This window comes from Schistocerca cancellata, chromosome 2 (assembly GCF_023864275.1).
Source record: "Schistocerca cancellata isolate TAMUIC-IGC-003103 chromosome 2, iqSchCanc2.1, whole genome shotgun sequence".
In the NCBI taxonomy this organism is placed as follows: domain Eukaryota; kingdom Metazoa; phylum Arthropoda; class Insecta; order Orthoptera; family Acrididae; genus Schistocerca; species Schistocerca cancellata.
The window spans coordinates 580709554-580736483 of NC_064627.1; the positions used below are offsets into that span (position 1 = coordinate 580709554).

Sequence of the window (26930 nt, forward strand, 5' to 3'; positions counted from 1 at the left end):
TAAATTTAAAAAGGACAATAAAACTAGACACCAACTTACACAAAGAGATAGATTTATCTGTCAGGAAATCAAAACGTGCATTATGAAAATTTATTTACCAATAGAGAAGTAAACAAATTTAAAATATGCAACATGTTCAATGCTTTAAAGAATGAAGGTTATACAGACACGAGAAATGAGAAATTATTTGACAAATGTATTTATGCAATCAGTAAAAGATGTTACATGATGAAAAGGGCAAATCAAAAATTGTCAAATGGTTGTGGCAACTACTACAAGTAGGCGAGAGCTTAAAGGAAACAGTAACAAGATGATGATACAATATGGTATACAATATGGATTAAACAAAGGACATGATGTGCAGCTGCATTATGTCAGCTGAACACACAATGCCAGGATTGCAGTCCAGCAGGTGGACTGGGGTGTGAGGGATTATGTCAGGTAGGGTGGCTATACAGAGAAACAAATGTATGGGATAGGAATACAATGCACTATCACTGAAGCACTTAGTTCGTGTGACACACAATGACCGTGCCATGAGAGGGTGGACTGGGAGGAGGTGGTAGGCCATAGGTTGGGGAGATTGTCGGTTAGAGGCTGTAGGTGCAGTGGATTAAGGAGATAAGAGGTCAGAAGAATTACAGGAACAAAGTATGTGCTGCAATAATTACTCCCATCTGCATAGTTCAGAAAAGCTGGTTATGGGGGGAAAGGATCCAGTTGGCACTGGCTGTGAACAGCCATTGAACTCTAGCATGTTGTGCTTAGCAGTTCCTCCATTGAGTTGTGTCCTCCAGGACACCCTATCCTCATGCCTCCACTGCCTCAACACCTTCTCCCCCATCTGTTTCGTATGTCCTCCTCAACCCAACGTGTCATGTTCTTAGACAGTGATCTCACCCTTTCTGATGGTTCTATCCGTACCTATATCCACATCAAGCTTGCTAACCACCAACACCACCTGCATTTTGACAGATGTTACCCCTTCCCCATCAAAAAATGGCTCCCACTTAGACTGGCCACCCATGAATGGTGTGTATGCAGTGATGAGCAGCCTTTTGCCCAGTTTGCACTAGGCCTTCACAGACAAGCACTACACCTGCAAACCTAGTTCACAAACCGATTTCTCACACCATATCCTCACATACCCTTCATACTCCCATTGCTGCTGCTTTCCATTTTCGTTTTTTACCATTTCCTAAGTCACAGACCGGGCACTAATGACCATAGCAGTTTTGCGCACTAAAAAAAAAAAAAAAAAGGATCCTTCTTCTCAACATCAGCTTTTCTGGAGCTACTCAGGCGGCTTGAAGTGCATTCTGAGAATCTGATTAGGTGAATTTTCTGGGTTAAATAGATCTTATTCACTGCAATGCCTTTAAGATCTCGCATATACAGGCAACTTCTGCCAATTCGAATCTTGATAAATCTAACTACTTGTTAGGTCCCGAACTACTTGTTAGGTCCCTCAAAAAATGTCTAACTTTCTCAGAAATTTTATGTTTTGGTACACTTCATAAATTGAAGCCACTGTTGTGACAGATCACTTATAAACACTACAATTTGAAGCCAACAGCTATTTAACACTGTGTTTTGAGTTTTCCTGTCAACTGTTTCAATAATTATTTTGTCATTCAACTCTGTGACACTTCTTTGTTTACCCATCAATTTATAACATACTACGGTATACACATCAGTTGTGAAACTGACTTCAAAGAAGTACATGTGTGACCCTCAATGAAAGCAAGCAAGATTCCTTCACCCAAGTTGTCAACAATACTGAATCAGATCCGACAACTGGATTTCCTGTGTCTTGAACACTTACTGAAATCACTTACTTAATATAGAAGCTATAGGCTTGAAGGAACACTATACCATGTGCTGTACTTTGAGCACTGATGAGTTCACAGCTTGTGAGGTTTGATGCCATTAAAAAGATGTAGTTTTTAAGATGATTTGAGAAGAAAGTGCAAGAATTGGCAATACATTTTGCTTGGCATGGAAAGAATGAACTAGACAGCCATCCAAGAGATGGGATACTATCCACAAGTCAGATTTTATTAAAACAATTTAGAAATACATCTTTACCACACAATGCAGCAGGCCCCCTTGCCCTGCCATCTAGCTACGGAGGAAACTAAGTATGAGATGACTCATTATGTCATACAACAGGACAAAAGAATGGTAAGTGTTCACTGCACAAAAAAGACACTATGTATAGTAATGAACTTAGTTTGGTCCTGCAGCTGATTCTTGTGCCACAGGTAGAGCAGATTCTAGTACCCACATGAAGAACCAGTAGTTGTGCTTTTTTTCACTGAAGAAATGACAATGTCGACCACCTCCAGTTTTACATAGATGGGCTCTGATGCTGGAATTTGTTCAAGAGAAGTAATGACATTCAAAAAGCTTGCTACCATTATCTCCAGGCATGTTCACTTTGACACCACCCCTCAAAGGATCATCAGCAATGTCAACTAGAAGATGCACATTGTTGTGCTCCATGATTTTCCATTTTTAATGGGATAAACTAATGCTACAGTGTCCATTTAAACACTTCTGTAGAAGGTGTCATAAAATTAGCTTTACTTATGCAAGATGACTTAAGGATTTTCCTTGGTATAAGAACAAGACCATATGTGCCAGGTAAATTCACCTAAAACATTTAGTTTTTAATATTTTATGTACCAACTAACTGTATTGTTCCATTTCATTTTCTCATTATCTTTCATAGACTGTGTCAAAACCTTTGAATGTGTTGCAATATATTGCATATTTTCAAACAATGAGTACCATAAAAAAAATGTAAATCCAACCAGTGAAAAGGGTTCTGAAAAACAGTGTGAGTGAGAATGTACGAGTGTAGATTTCTGACAATATTGTGTATTGCTGTTGATTGTCTTTAGAAGCAGTTTGCCATCTTTGGATGGACTACAATGTCAACCGAATACAAAAATTTTTATCAGTGGTCTATGAACTTCTGTTCTTTTCAAATTTCTTTTATTGCTTCCTCTTTTTACCATTTGAACAACATGATGGACACGTTATGATACTGACTCACTCCCATCTGAACCAATTCCCTTTGACTCCTACAATTCCAGTATTCTATAACTTTTTGATAACCTTTTGCTACATGTATTTCATCCTTGATAACCTCAGAAGTTTGAATAGTTCAGTCATCATTGTCAAAAGCTACTTCTAACTCTACAAATGCTCTAAATGAATCTCTCTCTCTCTCTCTCTCTCTCTCTCTCTCTCTCTCTCTCTCTTCAGCATATCTTCTTAATTACACTGAGGTGTCAGTAATGCCTCATGAGAGCCTACATTTCTCCACAAACCAAACTAATGGTCTCCCAGATCAGCTTCTATCAATGATTCCATTGTTTTGTTGATAGTGTGTGTTAGTACTTTGCATCCATTACTTATGAAACTGATTACTTAGTAATACTCACACATCCCAGCACCTGCCTTCTTGAAGTCTGAGAGTATTTTATCTCTCACTTCTTTTGTAACAGGTGAAGTAATCTTGTCATGGTATGTCCTCAGGTCTTCCAGTGCAATGTCAAATTTATCTTGCAGTACCTCCTCTCATCTCATCTTCACCTATTATCTCTACCATTCCATAATACCTCCAAGTTTACTTCCCTTGTATAGTCATTCTATATAAGCCTTTGATCTTTCAGCTTTCCCTTCTAGTTCTGGCAACCATCTGAGGCCTCGATATTCATGCAACTACTTCACTTTTCTCCAAAGGTTTCCTTAAGTTTCCAAATTCAACCAATATGCATACTAATACAGTTTTGGATTTCCCTCTAACCTTTCCTGCTTGGCTATTTTTCATATTCCAGTAATCTTATTTTCAGATGTATGTATTTACTTTTGTCTGTTTCATGGCTGGCTAAGTGTGGCTGAGTTGACATTCACCTCAAGAAAATGCTTTCCCCTCCAATATGATTCGTGCAGTGCCGTCATGGCCCTGTCACGGCCACACCTGTCATATGCACGAATGACTGTCAGCTGGTCTGGGTCGTGACACCTGCTTAGACCCTAAAAGTAAACATCATAATTCAAAGACTACTAAAACTTTGATTTTTACTTGTTTGTCTCACATTCTTGTATGTACACAACATATTTAAAGTTTTTTGTATGTCCATCCTTTTCGCAGGAGGTCTCTGGGACGACAGCCATTTACTATCGTGAGAAACACAGGGTGCGTTAAAAAAATGTATACACACTTTACACTGTCATAGACAATTTATTTCCCATTCTACAAGGTTAAATATCTGTGAGAAAGTAATGTTATGTTTCTTCAACAGGTGGCAGCAGTGGCAAGGAAGTAACTGCAACATGGTGGACGTGCGTTTGAGCTTTGAAGCACGGAAGCAGATAATTAAGTGGTACTGGATGTTTGAGAATGTAGCTGCGGTTCGAAGACAGTGGAGAAGTGAGTATGGTACACAACCACCTTCAAGGTTAACAATTACACATCTACGAGACAAATTCGAAATTCATGGAACAGTGTATGATGTGCACAAAGGTCGATCAGGGCGACCTTGAACAGCTACAAGCGATGATTCCACAACTGCGGTCTTGGAACTGTTTCAGCGTTCGCCTCAAAAACCTTCAAGGCAAGCGGCACGTGAGAGCAATGTAAGTGCTAGTAGTGTGCTACGCATTCTGAAGAAAGGCAAGTTTCGTGTGTACATTCCAAGGCTGGTGCAACAGCTAAGTGACAACGATCCAGATCAAAGGTTAGAATTTTGTGAATGGGTTCAGGAGATAGTGAGACGTGAACCGGGATTTATGGGTAGCATAATTTGGTCGGATGAAGCCCGATTCAAACTCAATGGAGCTGTCAATAGGCACAATTGTGTGTACTGGGCTGAAGATAATCCTCACATTACAGTTGAAAAGGCTGTGAATTTGCCTGGTGTAAATGTGTGGTGTGGTTTGTCTGCAAGGGGACTCATTGGGCCTTTCCACTTTGAAGGAACTGTTACTGGAGAAACGTACCTAACAATGCTTGCTGACTCCATATTCCCTGACATTCGTGCATTATACGGTAATGATGAGTTTTATTTCCAACAAGATGGCGCCCCACCGCACTATCATAGGGACGTACGAGCATACCTGGATCACAATGTGCCAGGCCAATGGATAGGACACAGGGGACCAATCTAGTTTCCTGCGCACTCTCCAGGCCTCACGGCGCTGAATTTCTTCTTATGGGGCACAGTAAAAGATGAGGTGTACAAACGTAAACCACGTAACCTGGACACACTTTGGAATGAGGTTCAGGTGATGTGCGCAGAAATCTCATTGGACACTTTGGTACAATGTACGGAATCAGTGGTGACTCGTACTCAGAAATGTATTGATGCTGAAGGCCAACAGTTTGAACATTAATCACATTTGCAAAGTACATTTATTTTTCCAATTTTTCCATTTCCAGAAATATAACATTGTAGAATGGGAAACAGATTTTCTATGACGCTTCAAAGTGTGTATACATTTTTTTGACACACCCTGTAAATAAAAACACCTACAGCCATCCTTATCATTTGATTTTATTTTATTACCAGTTTCAACACTTCAGTGCGTCATCTTCAGGCTGTTTTTGATGCAGTACAGATTGATATGACCCCATAACACATCAGTTGCCAGCATTACTGGATACGCAGATAATGTGCAGCACTCCAACCATCAACTGCCAACTGGCAGAAGGATGGAAGCCTTTCCTCACTTGCCAACACAGAAGTGTTTAGAGTATGTGCCGTAAGCCCTAAAGAAACATAGCTTGAAGCGTGTAAGTATTTAGCCACTTGTGTACTAAAATATTCTCGTCTCAAATATCACAGCCTACACCATGAGCCTGGTACACGCAGAGTGACATTCCAGAATGTAGTACGAAGTCCGCTGTTCGGCCACAGGATAGGGCACCCTGTCCTGAGTCACAAGACCAGCCACCGCCGGAGCAGGGAGCTGACCCTCACGAGAGGGAGGTCATGGCTGCCATGCTGTCATCACAGTCACAGCTGGACACATCGCTGACATTGGCATTCAAATGATGCCACACTCAGCCCCACTCTTTGTGTTGTCATAGATGCCAGATACCTATTGTTTCGCATAAGAGGCAACTGCACACCTCCACCGAGCTGTTCCTAATGTACTACAGCCAAGGGACAGAATAAAGACATTAATTAAACAAACCCACTGCCATCCTGACATCTTATTTCACTCCTCCAAAGTGACAATCCATGGATCATCTAACGCTGGTGTCAGATCACTGACGTCACCTTCTAAGAGCCACATGTGAACCTACAGCCTTGGGTACTGTAAGTCCAAAAAATTTTGATTTTATTTTGGTCATGTAGAAAAGGTTTGACGGTAGTGCATTTTTTTACAGCCAATTTTGTTGCGGTTAGGGAACCAGTGGATTTGTCTAGTTTTGGAGGTAATGGAAGTCGCAATCGTTTAGTGCCCGTTAGATGTGCTCAGTGTAACCTTGAGGGCCACAAACATCACTTCCGCTATGTATGGAACCAGTTACAGTAAAATGTTATACACTTAATCGTTGGGGGTATATGCATAGGCAATGGCAGGAGTCGCGATGGCTCATAATTAAATATAATATTATAATGTATTTTGTTTTCTTGCCTTGTGTTCTTGCCTTGTGTTCTTGCCTTAGTGTTGTCAAGGACAAAGCTTCGACAGAACCAGAGACGCAAGCTATGTCAAAGCCAAAAGAAGTACAACATTGTTAAAAAAGGTAGCATGATTAAAAGTGGATAATACAGATAATATGAAACTGCTTGGGTTGGTAGAATAGCGTTTCATCACAACAGGGTGTTGATTTGTCAGTCACATGTTTAATTGCTCCTTTTTGGATAAGCCAACCGAGGATGTGCAGGCTTTTGTAGGAGATCTTGGAAGTCTGGCCGAGATGGAAGGTTGGTCTGATACGGAATTATTGAGCTTTGTATGACAGACTAATAGGGAAAGTTAAAACTCATGTCAGTAAACAGAAGCTCTTAAGGAAGCCACAACATTCAAAGAATTTAAAGAAAGGTTAATTCAGAGATATATGAAACCAAACAGTGCCAGACACTACATGGAACAATTAGAGGTAGTAACCAAGAGAAATATAAATTGTGTGGGACAATTTGTGCAAAGGGTAAGGAAAATTAATGATTGCACCTATGAATTAGGACAGGACACTGCAGTCAATGACATTATTTTGCAAGAAGAGGAGCAGAAGGCACTCAATGCTATTTAAGACTGTTGCATTCAGAAATGTCAAGATGTGTATGGACAGGGGGTCTGATGGATTTGTGCACATTGCTGCAGTTAGCTACACAGTGCAAGGAGATCGATCTGTCGACTGAAATGCCGGGTAAATGGACAGTGTTTGCAGCTCGTATAAAATGTTTCAGATGATGGACAAATCGGGCATGTAAGAGGTAGTGTCACCAGCCTCAGTGTCATGTCAATAAAGTAAGAGGAAGTAATAGTTTTAGCAGTAGAGGACTGGGGAAAAGTAAGGTGTTAAACAATAACAGAAACCCCCAGATCCACCTACAGTCATTTCCTGTAAGATGCTATGAAATTGTATGCAGAAGTGGATTGTGTGATAACTGGAATAGTAGGAATAAAGGACTGCAGGATATTATTGGACACAGGGGCCAGTAGTGATCTGATGAAACTTAAGCAAACAGATTGTGTGGAATGGGGGGATAAAGATGTCACACTATTAGGGTTGGTGGAGAGACTTTTGTCTGGGTACAGTTCAATTTAAACAATGTGTAGAGATCGTACCACACGCGATTGTGGGCTACGATATGATTCTAGGGGTTGATTTCTTATATCAGCATTGTGCCACAATCAATCTTCGGCAACATAGGGTGGAACTTGACAGAAAAATGTTACAGTCAGGTGATGCCAGTGTAGCAAAGTCGCAAGGGGGAGTCTGTAGTGAAAGATGAACCGATTAAACTGCGAACGATCATACTAAGACTTGATTCGCATGATTGTGTACCTAAGGGCACTGGGAAATCACTCTAGGTCAGTGTTAAGTCTAGCTTAATGGTAGAAATTTTGTGTGTGGTGGAAAAAGAATCAGGTATGTTGCTTGGTTAAAAAAGGTATTGTGTGCGTATAAGAAATAAATGGCAGAAAGGTGGTACCTGTTTCTATACATAACTTTAGTGTAGAGGGCATAGGATTAACAAAGGAGTTGTTAATTGCTAATATGAATATCCTGGAGGATGGAGAGTGAGACACAAAGGGGTGTCAGCAATGGACAGTCGTCGGACACCACTGAAAAAGTGTTACAAGGAAAGGCGAAGCACCTACAGGGAAGCAATGGGGAATGGATGGAAAAATTACTTTTGGAATTTAAGGATTCCAGCTATGCATATTAACAGCACCACATAGCAATGGGAAATTAATCATCCGTCTACCACAAACCATATAAAATACATAGATACTAACAGGCAATTGTGAAGTAATTTATCAAACAAAAGCTGAAAGATGGAACAACTGAAGAAAATAATAGTGGATGGAGGCATGGGAAAGGGGGCGGGGGCAATAGTCATCGTGAAGAAAAGAAAAGAAAAAAAATCTACAGATGGAACCCAAAAGCGTAACAGACACCTACCCTTTGCCAAACATCACAGAAACGTTGGAACAAATAGGGCAATCCAAATACTTTTTAACAGTGGACATGAACAGTGGTTCTCACCAGGTACAGGTTGCACCACAGGATCAACACAATACAATGTTTTCAGCACCCTGGGGACACTATCATATCAGAAGAATCCCATTCAATTTAAAAAATGCACCTGCAACGTTTCAGGGATTGTTGGACAGAACACTAAGAGGTTTAAAAGAATGGCAATGCTTAGTATATCTCGATGACATAATCATCTGTGGGAGTGATGTGGAACAGCATATGCAGCGATTACTGGAAGTATTCCTATGGTTAAAAGCAGCAAAGTTAACACTGAGTACAGAAAAATATAATTTTGTGATGGAAGAGGTAGCATACCTAGGTGATATTGTAGGTAAAGATGGGGTTCAAGACAGACCCAAGATTGATTAGAGCTGTACATGAATTTCCTGTACCAGAATCTGTAAAGGAGTTGCAATCATTCTTAGGATCGCAAAGTACTACTGCCAGTTCATAAAAGGGTTTACGAATACTGCCAGACGGTTTACACAGTTGTTAGAAATGGGTACTAAATGTGTGTGGCCAGAAGAACACCACCACGCTTTTGAGGAACTGAAAGAAGCTTTAACATCGAGTCCGATATTTGTATTTCTGGATTTGGACAGAGAATATTTGTTTTATCATGTAATGCATCAAACCATGTACTTGACTGTGTGTGGTCACAACAGGCAGAAGGCGTGAAACATCCAGTAGCTTATGCTTCCAGACAACCAAATTCTGGACAAAGAAGTTATTCCGCAATGGTGAAAGAGATTTTAAGCCTTATTTATGGAATCATGTATTTCAAATGTTATCTGTACGGTAAAAGGTTTAATCTGGTAATAGATAATATGGCATTAAAATGGTGGTCAAGTTAAAGGATCCTTCTAGTAGGTTGGCACGATGGGCAGCAAGACCAAGTGAATTTTATTTTGAAGTCACACATAAACCTGGAAAGAAGCACAAAAATGTGGTTGGCTTAAGCAGGAAAGTAGCAGTATTACATATTGGGGGTATTGAGCATAAGGAATGGCAAACTTCGCAGAGAGTAGATGGCAAATATAAGCAGTATTTTAAGCAATTCTGTATAGAGGGTGGATTGCTAAACAGAGAAACCAAGTTGGGACTGCAGGAAGTGATACCAGCAAAGCTAATCAACCATGTGCTGCAAGAAGCTCATCTTCACATATCATCAGGTCATGGAGATTACAAATCTACCAACAGAAGATTACCAGAAAGTTATTGGTGGAGGAGTAGGCACTCACAGGGAGCAGATTTTTGTTGAACCTGAAGCATAAGTACCATCTGAATTTCTGGGGATTGACGTTTTAGGTCCATTCAATACTACATCTGCACAGAATAAGTACACACTCACAATCATAGATCATTTTTCAAGATACATAGAAATGGTCGTGATGCCAAACCAGCATGCAGTGGCACAAGCACTTGTGAATAACTGGCTACTGAAGTTTGGAATGCCTGAAACAATAGTAACAGACCAGGGAATGAACTTCATGTGTCAGATCTATTCAAGGAATCATGTAAGTTATTGGATATGAAGAAGTTAAGCATGAGTCCTCTCCATCCACAAGCCAATGGAAGAAGTGAAAGAGTGTACAGGACAATTGGGAAAATGCTTGGCCTACATTGACTCATGTCACACTACCTGGTATGTCTATTAGAAGTATGTTGTCTCTGCCTACAACTCAAAACAGCGTAAGAACACAAAATTATCGCCATATAAAGTAGTATATGGTCATAAAATGCCTTGGACATTTAACATATCGAAAACAAAGAAAGGGGAGACTGGAGAGTCTGTCGAGGAATTTACCAGAGTGATTAGGGACGTCTGGAATATAGTAAGGAGGGCAAATACCCGAGCACTGGAGATAAAAGGAAGAAGCAGTGGGCCTTCGGCAATAATGCCATAGTATACAATTGGCCGGTGGGTGATGCTATCAACTTCATATACACCAAAGGGAAAGACAAAGAAGTGTTTTTGCAAAGTATCAGGGGCCATACCAAGTGGTAGAGACTATGTCACCAGTAAATGTCAAGATTCAATTGCCAAAGAGAACGACAACTGTGCATGTAGGGTGGCTGAAACCCTTTCAAGGGAGACTATAAGTTATGTCAGGGATAGGAGATGCAGACCAGAAACGGGGGAGTGAGGAAAAAGGTATCTGAAGAAAAAAGTTGTTATGAATGAAATGGCAACAAGGAACCCGTATGGATTAAGGCCTAGGAGATAGTAATTTAAGATTTTTTTTTATTGTAGGTATAGATTTAGTGTAATTAGCATAAGCAGTTGCAGAGCAGCTATGAATTGAAGAGGGTGGAAAGCAATAAGTATTCCCGCCTGTAGGTGAGCAGAGAAGGTGAAATGATGCTGTTCATAGTGGGACTACTGGTCTTTGTCGAGGTGGAGGCATAAGTGCTGTTCACCAAGCATGAAAACGTAGTGATCACCAATAATCGTTGTGTGATACAGGTGGTATTTAGCACACGGGGGATGCATAATGAGGTGAGAAAATTGGAAAGAAGCATTCAACAAATTCCATACAGGAACAGAAAGGCACAGGATACCCAAAGGAAATGCCAGGGTATGTGAGATAGTACATGGGGCATAGGAGAAAGTAAGAAGTTAGATGACCCAGGTACTGAGGGTTATTCTACATACACAAAGGTTGGGGTCCGCTGCTCGTGGTCTCGCGGTAGCGTTCTCGCTTCCCGAGCACGGGGTCCCGGGTTCGATTCCCGGCGGGGTCAGGGATTTTCACCTGCCTCGAGATGACTGGGTGTTTGTGTTGTCCTCATCATTTCATCATCATCCAGGAAAGTGGCGCAATTGGACTGAGCAAAGATTGGGTAATTGTACGGGCGCTGATAACCACGCTGTTGAGCGCCCCACAAACCAAACATCATCATCATCATCATCATCATCATCATCATCATCATCATCATCATCACAAAGGTTGGATCGGCACTGGAGGTTGTCTTATGAAAACAATATCTGTCACTGGTGACAAGGAAGACATTCAAAGGGTGAACAACACCATACAAGAGGTTAAGCAGTGGGCAAAAGGGAACAAAGCCACGAGTGACTGCCACACTACATAGATTGTAACTTCAGAGGAGGACATAATGGACAACACACAACTACTATGACACTTGCTGGAGAAGTAATGCAGTATGACAGAGCTGCAGAAGAGGCAGTTAATCAGAATATCAAGGAACTACAAACTGAAGTAGAAGTCTTACATAGGGAAGTAGTAACGACAAAATGGTTGCAGTCTGTAGAAGACAGTGTTTGTGAAGCACGAAGGAAAGTAACAGAACTACAGGAGACTATGCAGCAGGCTGTAAGAGGTCAGCTAGGGGCAAATCTCTTGTCAGAGCAGCATTTAGAGGATCTAAGGAAAGTACAGAAGGAACTACTGCCGGAGTTGAGATTGGTTTTAGAACCCGAGCACAAAAACTTACCTTTTTATTTTGTGGTAGCCACAGCATCAGTGAGAAGTCGTGAAGCGAAAGTTTACATTTCCATTTCTATAACAGTGACAGGGAAACAAACATGTTACAAGTGCTACATAGTTCATTTATACCCTGTCAAGTGGGGAATATTGAAACAATTTGTAAGAGAAAAAAGGCAACAACTATTATTAATTGCAAAAGACAAGGGAAGAAATGTACAGATGGAGGAAATGAAGTTTTAATAATGCTACCAAGGGGAAATTACAGTCAGTCAGAATATGGTAGTAAGAAGGGGGCAGGATTCCTGCACAGTGAAATTGCTAATGAGACATAAGGAGGTAGGGGAATGCTATAAAGAAGTGGTCAAGATAGAATTTTACTTTCAACAGGTCGAGGCGCATTGGTTGTACTCTACCTTCGACAAAATGGTAGTAGTGGCTAGTTGTTTCGAGCAAAGGAACCTTATGTCAGCGAAGAGGCTAAAATTAAACAGGAGCAGTTTGTTATGAAAGGGAACAGCTTGTGAGATACTGGGGCCTACTTTCCATATGCTCTCTGCAATTTTAGGGATAACTCACCTGAATGTTTCACAGCATCATTTGTACTGCCCAGAGGAGCCCTTGAAAATGCTACCTGCTACAAACCTAACTAGCTTAAATCAAACTCTAGGGCCAGAACTAATGCAGTCTATAAACTTGCTTCTGAACCAGCAGGAGGGACAAGTCTCCCGGAAACCTTACTGCAACACGTAAATTTATATAAGGAAAATTAGTACTGGAAAGAGGCAGCACTGACTGTTGCCATGCCAGCCACTGCAGATACGCTTGCTCTTCAGAGCATAGTCCTTCTTTTGGCACATAGAAGATGAAGCACAAGAGTGAGTTCAGACCCAGCCATCAATCAGGTTCCAGTGGATTAGATACCCTGAGCATAAAAGCAACAGAAAGAATAAGAATGCATAAGGGGGTAGTATTGAGGATAATTAATTCATTTTAGCTTGTGATTTTGCAATAGAGAGAAGTTATTGTGTATAAAGCCCAGTAATGAAATAAGTTCCAAAGTATACGAGTTAAGGAGCAGGGCTAGGGGGCCTATAGAAATGTGTAACATTAAGTGATAGCATTAAGGAAACCAATTGTTAGAATAATTCTTAAGAGGAAAGAAGGCCAGATGGGCAGGTGGCCAGAAATTTTAGTGTAAAGGATAATCTAGTTTGGTCGACCCGAGGAGCCGAGTCCTGATGAAAAGGAGGGAAATTTAGCGTATTGACAGTATTCAGTCAAAAATTACGCCAGAGTGGAAGTGAACTGCAACAGAGTCAGTCACAGCCAGCACTGTGAAGCAAAACAATCTGACAGAGGTTGTGAAGCAGAGCCAGCTGGGCATAATATAGCAACAGCTGACACTGCTACACGTTAGTGCAAGGACGGAAGCCTTTCCTCACTTACCACCAAGGCAGTGTTTAGAGTATGTACCTCAAGCCCTAAACAAACATAATCTGGAGCGTATAAGAACTCAGCCATTCATATACTAAAATATTCTCATCTCAGTATCACAGCCAACACCACAAGCCTGTGACACCCTGAGCAACATTTTGGAATGCAGTATAGGGTCTGTTGCTTAACCACAGGACAGGACAGACTGTCCTGAGACACAAGGCCAACCATTGCCAGAGCAGCGATCTGCATGCTTGCTGGAAGGAGGTCACTGCCAAATTTGTAGTACTGCCACAAGCGCTGCCACACTGTTATTATGGTCGCAGCTGGAGACATCACTGACTGTGGCATTCGCATGATGCCACACTCAGTTCTGCTCTTTGCACTGTCAGCAATACCAGACGTTTATTGTTTCACATAAGAGGCAACTGGACGCCTCCAGCAAGCTGATTCTGATATGCTACAGCTGAGGGACAGAACAAAGAAGTTAATCAAACAAATCCACTGCTGTAATGATGCCTTATTTCACTCTCCATGAGTGACAATCCAGGGGTCATCTAACAGTACAGTCTGTTGGTAAACTGAAGAGTGAGCGAGTCCCCACTATGCCAGCCCAGCTACGTCACAAGGCACTTCTACAGGCTGTTTCACAACGTAGTACCGGCCCTGCCGCAGTGCATGCTTTTAATCTGTGGTGACGCCATGTACAGATATGTCTCGGTTGCGTTTATTTTTAGACAAATGTATTAAGACCATAAGGCATACAAAAAACGATGCTTCTCCCGAAACAAAACACTATAGAGTAAATAATATTAACATAAGAACGGAAGTCAGGATTCTATTACAAACATAAAACTGAATGCCTGTTCATGTGCATGTATGTTCCTCTATTGCTATTTGTAAAATGAACCCCATATAATGTAATCAATTGTAGAATTTAAGACTTGTTCTTACTTTATGTTTCTACTAAAAGGTAGAAGTTTTCTTTGAAGGACTGCATTGAAACTTAAGAATTCTTGCAACATGTTTTAAAAGTAAGCAGAAATTTATAATTTTATGTGTTGTATTAGTCCGATTTGCACTATTTTTTTTTGTCACCGTCTTCGTAAACATGTCTCAAAAGTATGCATGCAATGTTATGCATATTGGGTATTACTCTGTTTCAGCTGTCAAAAAGGTTACATGTGTTTTGGTAGCATCAACGATTATTTGTATTGTATAAAAATAGATTAGAGAATCTGTATTAAATTTTGTTATAAGAATGGAATAAAGTGTATGAAATTTTTAGAAGTGTTAAATATTGCTTTTAGTGAGCCTGTAACAAGTAAACCAAGGGAATACAAGTGGTATAAACATTTCAAAGCAGGCCTTAAAAGGACAGCAGTTTTACAAGCATGGATGAGATTAAAAATGCACAGTTGAGAGACCTATAAACTATCACGAAGAAACAATTCCTAAAAGTGTTTCGAGAATTGAAAAAACACTGGCATAAGTGTACCGTATGTAATGGGGAATATTTTGAAGAGGATAACATTGCTGTAGATTAACAAATAAAGTTCTTACCAAAAATTAAAAATTAATATGTGAACGCACCTCGTGTGTCTAGCTTTTTGCTTAGAAATCCAGAACTGGTGTACATGTTTCAAAGGAAATTTCAGCAGTGTTTAGAATAGCTATTATGCACACGTTTTAAGCAATATGTCTTGGAATCAGGTGAATAGTGACCGAGATAGAGATTTGGTGCTCTATAAGCATAAAAGGCTTTACGTGAATTTGAAACTATCTGTAACGATGGGTTTCCTCCCAAAATTATTAGTTTTCCTTTTTGGCGATTCCAGTAAACCATGTGTCTTATTTTCGTGTTCCTTCCTTATGCGCCCTATTGGGTGAGGCTGATGTCTGCATAAATTGGAGACCTTTAATTGGGAATGGTAATATTAGCCGACAGTTCTTTTTGTGTCGCCTCTTTAATACACGCTGTAATCACATCAGTGACAATGAACACTCATTACTCCGCAAATACCTCCTGTTCTTTTATTCTGCACATTGTCTTGCAATGTTAGATGATTATCCATCACTTCCGGATATCGAAGTATATCAGTAAGAATACACAGTGAACTGACTGACACTGCCAACTAAGATCCCATGAAGAGAAATAACATATGTCACTGCACTCCGATCTACTCCACTAGGCAGGTAACGAGCAACAGATTTTGGGTGCACCTGCAGGCTGGTGGCAGCATTCTTCCAGGAAAGGTCACTCCCCCACCAAAAGTGCTGCTCGCTCTTGTGTTTACAGACAGATTATACACAGAATGGCAAGTCTCAGCCACGACATTCTTAAGGTTTACAACTTTCCATGCCAGCAGAACATATGGATATTGTCAAATGTCTGGTATTGTGCTGAAAGCAATTTGTCTTTCAAGTTCAAATTTAGAATCTGGTGACTATTTTAACACAACAGTAAAAGTTTGACAAACTTTAAATATAATGTATCACAAGATAATTTTGAAGTTATGACAATGCTTTCTGCCGAAAAACTTTCAGCAGTAAATGTGTGCAATTATTTTTTTTTAACTGCTTACATTCAGTGGGTTTAATACAAATGATTTCTTTTTTAATGATGCAAATAAATGTGACCTGTGAAATCAAGATATATAATGCAATTGATGAGTGGATTTTTATTTTCAGTAAAACACTGAAAAACAATGAAATAAGACAAAAATAAGGAACATAAGGTACTTTATAAAACAAACCCTCAGGAACTAATTTAAAAAATCAGCAAAAACTAATGCTGAAATTGGCAGAAAAGAACACCAAAATATGTATAAAAAAGTAAAATCAAATTATTTCTTCCTGTCCCTATTTATTAAATATTTTACTAAATTTTGAACAAACTAATAAAGTAAAATGAAACAGTGCTGTTACAACACGAAACTGCTAAGACTGTAGCATACAGTCTCTAGGAATTATGGATAAAATGAGGAATAAAATGTCAACTGGGAAAAACGAATACCCCTTATAAATGAAAACCAGTCTGTCCAATTAAATAATTTGTTTCACTGCTACACAAGTACTTTACATATTGAAGAAATAATTGTGTTCTTACTTCTCTGACTTCAGTCTTAAAGGAAATGCATTGGGTGTGGAATGTGCAGATCTCTTAATGGTGAATGATTCCTGAAACACAGAACACAAACAGCAGAATCAAACATTAGTAATGTGTTGCTCAATACCTAGTAAGTTTTTACAAAAATGACCACAACAATAAGTAGTCAATGCATTCACTGGCATGTTATAATTTCACAGGATTTGTGCATTATAACAATAACTACAGAAACCAAAGTCTATTTCTTCCATTAAGTACTGAACAAAGTATTATTTGATTCCCGATGGCTCATTGGTCAACCTCTCACTATTCAAACAAATAATGCAACCATGTCTGGCTCAGATCAGAATTATTTCTGATCTGGCAGGGATCAATATACTAGCAGCTTCTGTAAACAGGAAACTCTACAGCGAATATTCTGCAGAAAAATTACTGAAGGGATGCTTTAAACTCCCACAAAAATTGAAGCAATTCTGCTATCTCAATGTTTTTAACTATCTGTGTCACCTTTGGAGAGCCCTTTGCTAATGTAGCCAACTATGATGCAATTCCAGGTCAATGTGTGACAACCTTAAGCATATTGAAAATCACCAGCATGTACATGTTCAGAACAACCATCACTGTAAGCATTACTTTGCAGGCTTTATCAATGGATCTGTCCAAATACACTTCTCTAGTTTGTCGCCATACACCATTGTATAAGTCCAACAATATTTCATTGATACAACTGTTTGACGTCTTCAGGAGGTGGTAGTTGCTGCTATCACTGCTACAAGACATGACTGATAACCACGTGGCATCATCGAAATTTATCAGGATATGAGCAGGCAACACACATGCACAAGGAGCCATTCACAGTTAGATAAAAGCAGCACCGATAGTGACTTTTTGGGAACTGAAGAGAGGCCTTCCCTCTGCACAATGGGCATTGGGTGCACTGCCACACACTCATGTGATTAAAAGCTGAAACTAATCTCAACAATGTGCTGCATCCAGTAATGAACTAGAGGTTCTCCTGTCTCTGGTTTTAGTTTAATGGCATCCAGTGCATAATTGAAAACCTGCATCCCTGTTGATAAGAATGAGAGCCATATGAATATGAATGGCTTCTTCTTCTTCTTCTTCTTCTTCTTCTTCTTTTTTACAAAACAGTGCCAGGATGATGACACTGAGGATAAAACTTCAGTCTTCTCACAACATGCGCAATGTCCCATGTTCAGGTAACGCCCCGCAAATGCCGATTTATCAGGTTGCATCCTGCATGTATGACAGTGGTCTCCAACACAATGTTCTTGCACGTTTCGACATGCTGCCCGATATGAGGTTTCCCGCATTTGCATGCAATCTTATATCCACCACATTTTCTAAGGCCAATATCATCTTATACTGAAAACAAATTCTTCAGTTCTGGTGGCTGACAAAAAGCACACTTGATGTCATGTGCCCTGAGGATTCTTTCTGTTCTTGAAGACACAGTGCCAAAATACAGCAAGATGGCTGTTGCATATGGGTGCCTTCGCATCTTCATTTACATCACTACACTGACTCGCTTTAATCTGAATATATTGCATATTTGTCTATCAGAAGAACTGTTCTGCTGGAACACCATTCTTACATGGTGTAGCTCACTAGGCAGACTTCAGTATCCGAGACCACATGGGCTCTACGTACCAGAGAGCACAAGCTGCTACTGCATTGTGCAGGATGGCAACAGCTTGTGGCCTGCAAATCTACCTCTGTGAGAGTCAGTTTGTGGTAGGCACAATGACCCAGCATATGATCGGCTTTTTCTAACCTTGACATCAAGGAGCCATTTTCTCCACTTCCATGGTGAACTGAATATTGACTCTGTGGCTCCCATTAGAATTAAGTGACAGAAAATGCTTCCCTAGTGACTGATGGTACATTATATGCGACAGGAACGTCACATGGTTCCCGCAAATTTACTATCATTGCATCTGAAGACCTCTACGAACTTCTCAGGTGTACCCTGGGATCGGATAGGTGGAACTACCTGGGCGCTAGATGACCGAACAAAACAACAAGCTAAGGTCACCAAATGTTAAATTATACTTGTCTCAAGGTGAAACATAAGAAGAAAATGCACTACACTCACAGACAATGCAGGGATTTTGGTGCTCAAGAAAGGGACATTGCCTTATAGAAAGCATTTTCAGTGCCGGGTAGGAGGGTCTGCAAGCCTTGTTGAACTCTAGGACTGTGCCAGCAGTAGCATAGCTATCGATAGGCTCACCCAAGACAGAGCAGTTTTGACAGAGGAGCCAGACAAAGCGTGTCCCGCAACGGGAGGTAAGGAGGGCTCTAGGGGTGTGGTAAAGCCAGATTTGCTAAAGGATTAACTTGATAAAAAAATCCTGGTTCTACAAGCTACACATTGTGCACTGAACCGACAAATCCAAATTGTAAAAAAAGGCAATTGTCAAAACTCAACAGGAGCCTTGGATACTGACAACAGCAACATGGAATGTGAGAACAATGCTCCAGCCTGGAAAAATGAAAGAAATAGCCAAAGAAATCTTAGGAGTTAAGTATTACATTGTAGGACTACAGGAAATAAGAGGGCCAGGAAATAGGCAGATCAACACATCCGAATACCCATTAATATATAGTGGGCCAGAGGAATAAACCGGCCAGTTTGGAACATGGTTTATAGTAACCAAGAAAGCTAGGGAAAGGTTATTGGAATCTGAACCCATTAATGTCAGAATGTGCAGACTTAAATAAGAGAGAAATTGATGAACATATCAATAGTAAATGCACCAACGGAGAGAAAGGGGCATAATAAAAGAACAGCTATGAAGATGAGGAAAAAGTATGTTGAGCAGTTCGTAAGTAAGAGCTGATGTTAGTAGTATGAGATTTTAACACAAAAATTGGGAGGAATGAGCATCAACAAGAAGTGTCTGGAAAACATTCATTGCATGAGGAAAACCACATGAATGGGGATCTACTTGCCAATTTGGAGCACAGAATAATATGATTAAGAGCATGACATTAAAGTCGGCAGTCAGTGGAATAGCCAACCAGACTGACCATATTTTACGAAATGCCCACCAGTCCACCTCGTTATAGACATATGGAGCTGCAGAGGGACAAATTGTGATTCAGATCACAATCTGGTAAAACTGCTGTTAGTGAATAGCAGTAGAACAGAAAAGAGAAAGACCTGGAATTTAGACAAACTTAAAATTACTGAAGAAATGAAAAAAACACCAACTAATACTAAAGTGAGAAACTGAGTAATGAAGAGACACCAGCAGGAGTAGGTGAAAGGTGGAGTAGGATTTAAAAACCCATGAAGGATGCTGCACAAGAAATAACAGGCATTGGAAGGAACCTAGGAAAACAAGATTGTTACAAAGAGAAACCAGAATTAACATGGAACAATATAGCAAAATAAGGAGAAGGGCTAGCAGGCTGTGCAAGAGAATGACAAGAGTGTGGACCAAGAACAAATATCAAGAACTAGAAGAGCTAAAGGAACAGAGTGAAATGAGCAAGTTCTATTGTGACATAGGCAAAATGAAGAGTAGATTTGAGCCAAAAAGATACATGCTCAAGTAAAGATGAAGAAACGGTAAGGGAGGAAGAACAGATAAGGGGCAGAATACCGCAAAGACACACTAAATAACAGCCCAGAAGAACAGACAGCCACACTGGAAGAAAGAGGGGGAACAGCGCAAGAAAACCAATGCTGTAAGAGGTTTCTCTGAATGCCCACAAGATAAAAAACAATCAACCTCCCTTGTGAAGACTGCATAATCTTTAAATTACTGAAATGTGGTGATGACGATGATGATGATGATGATGATGATGATGATTGGTTTGTGGAGAGATAAACTGCACGGTCATCAGCACCCATACAAAGTCCCAATTCTTATACAGTCCATTTTTCCACAATCAAATCTAGACACTGTTGTAAATGATGAAGACGATGATGATGATGAAATAATAAGGACAACAAAATGTCTCCGTGCAGAGAAAATCCCCAATCCAGCTGGGAACTGACCCTGGGACCCCATGATCCAGAGGCAACCACACTAGCTGCTAGACCATGAGCTGCGGGCTCTGAAATGATATGGAAACAAATTTAGTAAAGGAGTCGCACACACTAATATCAGATGTATTGGAAACTGAAACTATGCCAGATAACTAGGAAAAAGAAATAATAATCCCGATTTACAACAAAGGAGATAGAACAGCATGTGAAAATTACAGAGGTATAATACTGCTAAACATGACTTCTAAGATCTCACAGGACACTGAATGAAAAGATACAAAAGTGGGCACAAGGCATACTTGGGGAATATTAATGTGACTTCAGACCGTACAGAGAAACAACTGGTCAAATATTTGTGATCAGACAAGTTCTACAAACATAATATAAATCTGTACATCCTACTCATCAATTTCGAACAAGCCTTTCACAACATAAATCGGCAAGAACTATACAGATTGCTGAGAGAAGTTGGTGCATGTGCCAAATTAATTTATGTAATCAAAATGTCAATGACAGATGAGAGCAAAGTAAAAATATGTAACGGGACAAGTGAACACTGCCTTCAAAAAGCAGTGAAACAAGGTGATAGTCTCTTTGCTCTCTTACTAAATATAGCTCTAAGATCTAGACTCAATAAAATCAATATAAAAGGCACCACATTTATGAAAACTAGCTAGATTTGAGCATATGCCAATGAAATTGTACTAGTAGAAAGAAAAGCCAACATAATTAAGGAAACGTACCTGGAAATGGAAAAAGAAGCATTAAAACTGGCTCATAGTAACTGAAAATAAACAAAATACATGGCCAGAAGAACCCCTAAAGATCTAAATTTAAATTAAAAATGTTTCAAGCGAGTGTCCTCTTTTAGCTACCTGGAGGCCTTAATATCAGATGATAACAGCATTGAAAAAGCCTAGGAAGGAAAGGATACAGGCAAGGAACAGAGCTTACTTAGCAGATTTACTATTCAGAAACAGCCCTGTTACAAGAACAACAAATCTCATAATATATACATACGTAGTTCAACCAGTTGTCACATAAGGATCAGAAGTACAAACACTGACAGAGGATGACAAAAACTCTCAGATCCTTTGAGCAAAAAGTACTATGTAAAGTTTATGGACAAATAAGGGAGGCATAAGGCTGGATTATTCACTATAACACTGAGCTATGAGCATTATTACAAGGAAGAGATATTGCAAAATTTGTCAAATCACAAGGAATACGATGGCTTGGACACGTGAAGAGAATGGCAGAGGATAGAATGCAAAAGAAAATGAAAGTTATTATTAGGAAAATCTCAGTCCACCAGTTATGAACTGAGTACTACAGCATTGCTGGACGACCCTGCATATCACAAGCTAAGAGAGGATCAAATTGACAAGGTTCAGAGAAATACTTTAGAGGTACTCAACAAGATCTCTGTTCTGACCATCATCATCAAGGGCCTGCACCAACACACTGCTGTTCCCTCAAGACTGTATAGCCAACCAAAGACTCATAGAGATGGGTCTTCTCTTTGGCCAGCAGTGGAATGCCTATCTATTTCCTGGCTAAACATCTTACTTCTCTGTTGAGACCTCATAGGCAAATGTGAGCATCATATCCAGACTTCATAGGACTTCATAAGGTGCCTGAAGATGCTTAAACTACAAGCATCAGGTCTTTTGGTTAGCTTTGACATATCTTTACAAAAGTATCTCTACTGGACACTCTAGAGCTCAGCAGTGACAAGTTTGAGAAAGACATTATCGCACTGCTTAAACATGTTGTTACCTAATTTCTTTGTCCAATTTAGTAGTCAGTATTTTGAACAAGTGAAAGTACCACTATAGGACGTCCTTTGTCTCCCACAACAGCCAACTATTTTATTGACTGAACTCACTCCACTCGAATATTCAGTTCACTGTACAAATGTAAAAAGATGCCACCTGACCATTCCTTGGCGTCATGGTTAGAAAAAGCTCACGGTACACTGGGACATAGTGTTCACTGCAAACAACTCGCACATAGTTGTATTAGCAGGCCAGAAGCTGTCATCACTCTGTACAGTGCGGTAGCATTTTATGCTCTCTGGTACATTGAGCACATGTGGTCTCCAATACATATTGTCTGCCCAGTGAGCTACAACAAAGTTCTTCTGATAGATATGCAGTATGTTCCGATCAAAGTGAGTTCAATATAGGGATGCAAAAGAAGATGCAGAGCACCCACTGCAACAGCCTTCTTGCTGTATTTTGGCAGAATGTCTTCAAGAATAGAAAGAACCCTCAAGAGACATGACACCAAGTACGTTTTTCATCCAACAGCAAAACTGAAGAATTTGTTGTGTTCAGTAAAAGACAATATTGGTCTTAGAAAATGTGGAGTATGTAAGTTCACAGGCCAAGGTGAGAAATCTTATACTGGGCAGACACGTTGAACCATGCAAGAATGTTGTGTTGAACACCATCACCAAACACACCAGAGGCAACCAGATAAATTAACAGTAGTGGAACTTTGCCTGAAGATGGGGCATCACATGTTTTATGAGAAGATTGAAGTTTTATCCTCAGTGTCATCATTCTGGGATTGTGTTTTTAATGTGGTCATACACATTGGTACACCAGGGAAACCTGAGAAGAGTCTTTGCATCATGTATGTAACATTAATAAATTTTGATAACAATAATTTAGTTTTCATATTCATTGCACTATGGTTACTGTCTACTTAAACCATGACACTCAAATTAGCAAACTGCAGTAGATTCTACTGAAATTACTGAAAACTATATATCCTAAATACTATTTCAGATAAGAAAACTTGTGCTCAAATGCATATTTAAAAAGGGTGATTAATGGCCCTTGCCTCCCCCCTCAACTAAAAGTATTCTATTTATCATAACTTTATATAAACGGCCTTTTTTTCTCTTGCTGATCGTGTGATTGATGGTTACTTCGTGGGCCGCACTGATATCTGCTTTGGGGCACATGGAGCCTGCAAGCTGGAACCCCTGGCATAGCTGGTATGACATACATAATGCAGTCTGAATCGAAACAACAGAAAATAATGAAAATAAGGGTGTGTTTGACCATCCAGTATATCAGTGCAACCAAGAAATCTAATAACATAACAACTTAGTGCATTGCTTCAAGGTGAAGCCTTATACACTCCTGGAAATTGAAATAAGAACACCGTGAATTCATTGTCCCAGGAAGGGGAAACTTTATTGCCACATTCCTGGGGTCAGATACATCACATGATCACACTGACAGAACCACAGGCACATAGACACAGGCAACAGAGCATGCACAATGTCGCCACTAGTACAGTGTATATCCACCTTTCGCAGCAATGCAGGCTGCTATTCTCCCATGGAGACGATCGTAGAGATGCTGGATGTAGTCCTGTGGAACGGCTTGCCATGCCATTTCCACCTGGCGCCTCAGTTGGACCAGCGTTCGTGCTGGACGTGCAGACCGCGTGAGACGACGCTTCATCCAGTCCCAAACATGCTCAATGGGGGACAGATCCGGAGATCTTGCTGGCCAGGGTAGTTGACTTACACCTTCTAGAGCACGTTGGGTGGCACGGGATACATGCGGACGTGCATTGTCCTGTTGGAACAGCAAGTTCCCTTGCCGGTCTAGGATTGGTAGAACGATGGGTTCGATGACGGTTTGGATGTACCGTGCACTATTCAGTGTCCCCTCGACGATCACCAGTGGTGTACGGCCAGTGTAGGAGATCGCTCCCCACACCATGATGCCGGGTGTTGGCCCTGTGTGCCTCAGTCGTATGCAGTCCTGATTGTGGCGCTCACCTGCACGGCGCCAAACACGCATACGACCACCATTGGCACCAAGGCAGAAGCGACTCTCATCGCTGAAGACGACACGTCTCCATTCGTCCCTCCATTCACGCCTGTCGCGACACCACTGGAGGCGGGCTGCACGATGTTGGGGCGTGAGCGGAAGACGGCCTAACGGTGTGCGGGACCGTAGCCCAGCTTCATGGAGACGGTTGCGAATGGTCCTTGCCGATACCCCAGGAGCAACAGTGTCCCTAATTTGCTGGGAAGTGGCGGTGCGGTCCCCTACGGCACTGCGTAGGATCCTACGGTCTTGGCGTGCATCCGTGCATCGCTGCGGTCCGGTCCCAGGTCGACGGGCACGTGCACCTTCCGCCGACCACTGGCGACAACATCGATGTACTGTGGAGACCTCACGCCCCACGTGTTGAGCAATTCGGCGGTACGTCCACCCGGCCTCCCGCATGCCCACTATACGCCCTCGCTCAAAGTCCGTCAACTGCACATACGGTTCACGTCCACGCTGTCGCGGCATGCTACCAGTGTTAAAGACTGCGATGGAGCTCCGTATGCCACGGCAAACTGGCTGACACTGACGGCAGCGGTGCACAAATGCTGCGCAGCTAGCGCCATTCGACGGCCAACACCGCGGTTCCTGGTGTGTCCGCTGTGCTGTGCATGTGATCATTGCTTATACAGCCCTCTCGCAGTGTCCGGAGCAAGTATGGTGGGTCTGACACACCGGTGTCAATGTGTTCTTTTTTCCATTTCCAGGAGTGTACAATGACTTGGAAACATATTGTTTTCCAAAACATAATTTCAGTAAGTGATTCATAACAACAGGAGAAGGACTAGTTTAGTTCTGTAATAAATATCAGCTAGTAATAGCAAATACTCTCTTCAAGCTTCACAAGAGGAGAAGGTATACTTGGAAAAGGCCAGGTGATATGGGAAGATTTCAATTAAATTACATCATGGTCAGACAGATTCCAGAATCAGATAGTGGATTGTAAGGTGTACCCAGGACCAGATGTAGACTCAGCTAACAATGTAATAGTGATGAAGAGTAGGCTGAAGTTCAAAACATTAGTTAGGAAGAATGAAAATGGAAAAAAGTGGGATACAGAATTACTAAGGAATGACAAGATACGCTTTAAGTTCTGTAAGGCTATAGAGACAGTAATAAGGAATAGCTCCATAGGCAGTACAGTTGAAGAGGAATGCACATCTCTAAAAAGGGTAGTCACAGAAGTTGGAAAGAAAAACATAGGTACAAACAAGGTAACTGCAAAGAAACCATGAGTAACAGAAGAAATACTTCAGTTCATCAATGAAAGAAGGAAGTACAAAAATGCTCAGGGAAATTTAGGAATACAGAACAGGGTGTCTACGTGGACAAGAAAAAAAAATTCCCGGATTTTTCCCGGATTTCCCGGTTAAAAACACAATTTCTCCCGGATGAAATTGCGTATAAAGCGGGTGAAAATACATCCGGGTTAAGTAACAGTATACTTTCCCTCGGAGCTATAAAATGTATCAGTCCTTTGAATCGTAAAGGTCTTATACCGGCGGAGGACGTCCCACCACTTTAGGAAATCCTGGAAAAACAATGCGTTTGGATAGTTGTTTGATGCGAGACAATTATTTTCGTATTGCGAAAGTATTTACACAAATTCCACAAATTACAGCACGGTAGCTTCCGAAACTCTAAAATAGAGATTGCGTTGAGCGATGCACTTTTGTCAGCCAGTCATAGCTCATGTCACGTGACCTCGCTAGCGAATGACGGCAGTTATTCGGAGCACGAGGCCTACGAGAAAGACGGCCGCGGCGCCTACGAGAAAGACAGGCCGCGGCGCGTACGTTACGAAGTTACGCCGAGCTCGCTCAACTCAGCTAAGTGCGTTTCTACACCGGTTAACTCGTAATCAGATGTTTATGTACGAACGAGAATTGCATCGTCTATTGGCATCCACTGTTATTAGTCCTACAATGATAGGAAGTCCGTAGGCCCACTAACAGGCTCTAATTCGGCAATTAAAATCGTGCCAAAATGATCATCAGTTGCGTAGAAAAGTCGAAGTGCTCTGGCATGAAGAGACTTGTGACATTGCTCAGTAACACATTATGCACATTTTTTTGAAGGTCAATACACTTTTTGGCATCGATTGCATAATTTTTTATCTATGAAAGAACAACATTAAATATGAAAACTAACCTGAAGCTCGGTCTTTTTTTAGCGTGTGTTACATGTTAAGTCATATCAAATACAAATGTGCCGGTAAAATTTTAAATAGTGGCATAAATGACATCATCTGGGCCCGACATTTTTCAAATAGCTGATCCTCAAAGTGTTACGTTTTGAATGAGAGTTATAAAGCCCTGTGATT

The 26930-nt window shown here is 40.8% G+C and overlaps 1 protein-coding gene across 1 annotated transcript in view; it reads right to left on the reverse strand.

The window, feature by feature from the left end:
• Positions 1 to 26930, reverse strand: part of LOC126162188 (uncharacterized) — a 319012-nt gene that overhangs the window by 220247 nt on the left and 71835 nt on the right. Inside the window, exon 4 of the mRNA XM_049918515.1 lies at positions 16727 to 16797. Coding sequence (XP_049774472.1) covers positions 16727 to 16797 — 71 coding nt within the window. The remainder of the gene's footprint in view (positions 1 to 16726; positions 16798 to 26930) is intronic.